At 45.9% G+C, this 1962-nt stretch overlaps 1 protein-coding gene across 1 annotated transcript in view; it reads right to left on the minus strand.

The window, feature by feature from the left end:
• The window catches only part of LOC119594642 (sodium- and chloride-dependent glycine transporter 2-like), a gene marked incomplete at its 5' end in the record, with an annotated part of 8913 nt that overhangs the window by 2960 nt on the left and 3991 nt on the right, over positions 1-1962 (minus strand). Inside the window, 4 exon segments of the mRNA XM_037943691.1 lie at positions 38-275; positions 410-593; positions 1555-1594; positions 1596-1749. Of these exon segments, the coding sequence (XP_037799619.1) occupies positions 38-275; positions 410-593; positions 1555-1594; positions 1596-1749 (616 nt within the window).

Genomic DNA, 1962 nt, shown 5'->3' on the forward strand with positions numbered 1-1962 from the left:
ATGTGAAAGGGGGAGGAGGAGGACGACGTCGTCTCACCTGCGAGTCGAGTCCGAGCGTGATCAACATGGCGAAGAAGAGGATGGCCCAGAGGGGGGGCACGGGCATGCGCGTCACGGCGGCAGGGTACACGACGAAGGCCAGGCCGGAGCCCGAAGACACGACGTCCTGCACCTCCACGCCGAGCTCCGTCGCCAGGAAGCCCAGAATACTGAAGATGACGAAGCCGGCGAACACGGACGTCGAGCAGTTGGCGAAGGCGATGATGATGGCGTCTCTGAGGGAGGAGAGGGGAGGAGTCGTTTTCATCTTTATTTTTTACATGATTATAATACCCAATTTAAAACAAGAACATATCAAAAACGGCAAAAAACAATCACGCGTATCCAGCTACCGACCAACAACTCTTACCTCATGCAATTATTCTTGAACTTGTTGTAGGAGGCGAGGGTGATGAGGCCTCCGAAGGACGACCCGAGCGAGTAGAAGATCTGCGTGGCGGCGTCGTTCCACACCTCAATCTCCCCCAGGCGGGAGATGTTGGGGCGCAGCAGGTAGAACTCTACGCCCTTGTACGCGCCCTCGAGAGTCACGCCTGAGTGATAGGATTCGGTTAAGGAGGGGATTGGAGATCGGGCTGGATTAGAGGGGGCATTTCTATTGCAATCAGTATTAGTATTCCTGCTGCTATATTATCAAAACTATCAAAACACGGGTCTCATCTGCTATGGAATTAAACCTCAACTTTCAGTGTTCTAATACCTCGGACCTTCTACTTTTTACCTAGGCTGTTGGTGATCCGAGTTTCTGTAATATTCCCTAGAGTTCTTTAATTTCACGTGTTTCCTCCTTGTCTACACGACCAAAACAGAATTTGTTCCCAAATAACAAAAACTTTAAGGAAAGCTTTTATTTCGATGTGAAGACATTAAACAACGATAAAAATCCATAATAAAAGAAAGGCGAACTTCCATGAATCTCATTCCAGTCATGATAGTTTGTGTCCAGCCAATAGATGGCAGGATATCTTCTGTTAAAATGACTCTTCCCTAATCGACAAGATTTCCAGTCATTGTTCATGTAAAGTACCACCCATGTACTCAAGTGCAGGGAAGATATTACTAAAACTAAACGATCATCGAATCGAGAAAGTCGCAGTCTAGTGTTTCAGCTCAAAGGATGGCTCTCTTTACCGTCGGTGGGTAATCCCTTGTTTAATGACAGCTATGGGAAACTTGTTACCTTTCAAATGGACAAAATTTGTTGGTTCGAGGTAAACCTTGAAAAATATTTCGTTATATTCTAAAATGTTGGATTTTATTTTCATCCCTTAAACTTAAGCATTGGAGTTCCCACATTCTAATTCACAAGCTGAAGGCATTATAAAAGGAGGAACGTTGTCTTAGCCATTCCCCACTTCTTACGATTTCCAACAAAGCCTGCGCTATACAAAATGGTTTATGGAAGCAACATTCTATAAAAAAAAACGCGTAAGTTGACTCGGGACTTGAAAAAGACCCTCAGTTTTTATTACTCGGTAAAACAGAAGGACTTACCCCTGATGAAGAGGATGACTAGCACGAAGTAGGGGAAAGAGGGCGGTGAAGTAGACGACCTTTCCGGAGCTCTTCACGCCCTTGGCCAGACACGCGCCCACGATCACCCACGCCAGCGCCAGGCAGCCCACCAGCTCCCAGCGCATGTCGCCCATGTTTTCCCAAGTGGTGCCCGTCACGCCCAACATGCGGTTCCTGTGGGACAGGGAGTGGAAGGTGGGCTATGATAAGGATGAATTCAGTTGTCGAAGTCCACGATCAAATAAAATTGGGAGTTATGCATTATTTTCTAGGTCTAGTTTGCACTTTATACTACATGTGGATATAAAAAATGCCATGATATGTAGAGTTAACGAGTCATCCATGAGTACTAGATATCAAAGCGTAAATGAATATCATGCGAATCAT

The sequence above is a fragment of the Penaeus monodon genome, chromosome 34 (genome assembly GCF_015228065.2).
Source record: "Penaeus monodon isolate SGIC_2016 chromosome 34, NSTDA_Pmon_1, whole genome shotgun sequence".
Lineage (NCBI taxonomy): Eukaryota > Metazoa > Arthropoda > Malacostraca > Decapoda > Penaeidae > Penaeus > Penaeus monodon.